Source organism: Sinocyclocheilus rhinocerous, unplaced genomic scaffold (assembly GCF_001515625.1).
Source record: "Sinocyclocheilus rhinocerous isolate Xijiao unplaced genomic scaffold, SAMN03320098_v1.1 scaffold4812, whole genome shotgun sequence".
In the NCBI taxonomy this organism is placed as follows: domain Eukaryota; kingdom Metazoa; phylum Chordata; class Actinopteri; order Cypriniformes; family Cyprinidae; genus Sinocyclocheilus; species Sinocyclocheilus rhinocerous.
The window spans coordinates 1-1,163 of NW_015626404.1; the positions used below are offsets into that span (position 1 = coordinate 1).

Here is a 1,163-nt window from a genome sequence, read left to right on the forward strand (position 1 = left end):
ATGTCGTTCTGAATGGCGATCTACTTCAAGGATCCTGTTTTTTAAAATATAAGGTTGGCTATTATTTGTTAAATATTATTAACAAATAATATTTTGACAACTTCATGTCACTGGCAAAAGTTCATCAAATGTCATTGATAATGTTATTTTTGCCATAATACAATTTTATAAGCACATACATATTCTGGTATTATCACAAAAAGATGTTTGAAATGCAATTAAATACCATCACCTTAAAATATAATTGTTTTCATTTTAGGGTTGCCAGCATGATACAGCAATTCATTGCCGGAATGAATGCTTGTGGCCAGATGTGGCAAGTTGTCCAGAGAAACTGGGAAACCTTTGCACCACTATTCACACATACAACTAAAAAGCTGTCACGGAATGATATTCGAGGACTCTTCGACATTAAATGGAGTCCACAAGGCAGCAACAAAAGAGATCAGGAGGAGGACACCATCTTCCTTTGGGAGTGGTGGTTGATGTCAATTGAAAGTAAGTAGTCATTTGTGTAAAATACATTATGCAAATGTTGCAATATGGTGTTTAATCAAGATTGTAACATTTTTATTTTCCTGTTTATATAGATAACGAGCTAGATGTTACTTTGGAGGACATACTCATTTTTGTAACCGGAGCAGATTCTGTACCCACACTGGGTTTTCCACACAACTGTGAAATTCAGTTTTATGACCAAGAACCTGAAAGCCAGCGAGTTCCATACTCTTCCACCTGTGCCCTCATTTTGTACCTGCCAAGAAGCATTACAGAAGAGGTGGTGTTTAAGGACTTCATGCAGATGGCCATTAAGGGTTCTGTGGGCTTCGGAAAGGTCTAATTGGCATGTCCTTGTCCCTTTCATGTTTTATTTATTTTTTATTATTTTTTCCCCCAGTATTTCTATTGTTTTTCTGGGTAGAAATTGTTGTTCTGCAGTTTTATACAGCAGTTTATTTACCATGCTAGGTGTGATTAATTAATTGTAACCTGACTTGTCCATACTTTATTTTATTTTATGTTATTAATATTGTATGTTATATTACTTATATTAAGCATGTGAGAGACTTAATTCATCTTGGCTACAGCTCGTTAAGCTGTAAATAAATGTATTCAACTGAGGAAAAGAGAAGACTCTTTGTTTGTTTACTTGTTATGGGGAT

General features: G+C 34.8%; 1 protein-coding gene across 1 annotated transcript; it reads left to right on the plus strand.

The window, feature by feature from the left end:
- The first annotated feature begins 264 nt into the window (after positions 1 to 264).
- On the plus strand, positions 265 to 867 carry LOC107714649 (G2/M phase-specific E3 ubiquitin-protein ligase-like). Its single transcript, XM_016520576.1, has 2 exons — positions 265 to 498; positions 591 to 867. The coding sequence occupies exons 1-2, from the start codon at positions 270 to 272 to the stop codon at positions 839 to 841; spliced, it is 480 nt and encodes a 159-aa protein (XP_016376062.1). The 5' UTR covers positions 265 to 269; the 3' UTR covers positions 842 to 867.
- Positions 868 to 1,163: the final 296 nt, after the last annotated feature.

Coding starts and splice junctions, on each gene's coding strand:
- LOC107714649 (XM_016520576.1), top strand. CDS start 270: ATGATACAGCAATTCATTGCCGGAATGAATGCTTGTGGCCAGATGTGG. Junction 499..590: donor GTGGTTGATGTCAATTGAAA/GTAAGTAGTCAT, acceptor CTGTTTATATAG/ATAACGAGCTAGATGTTACT.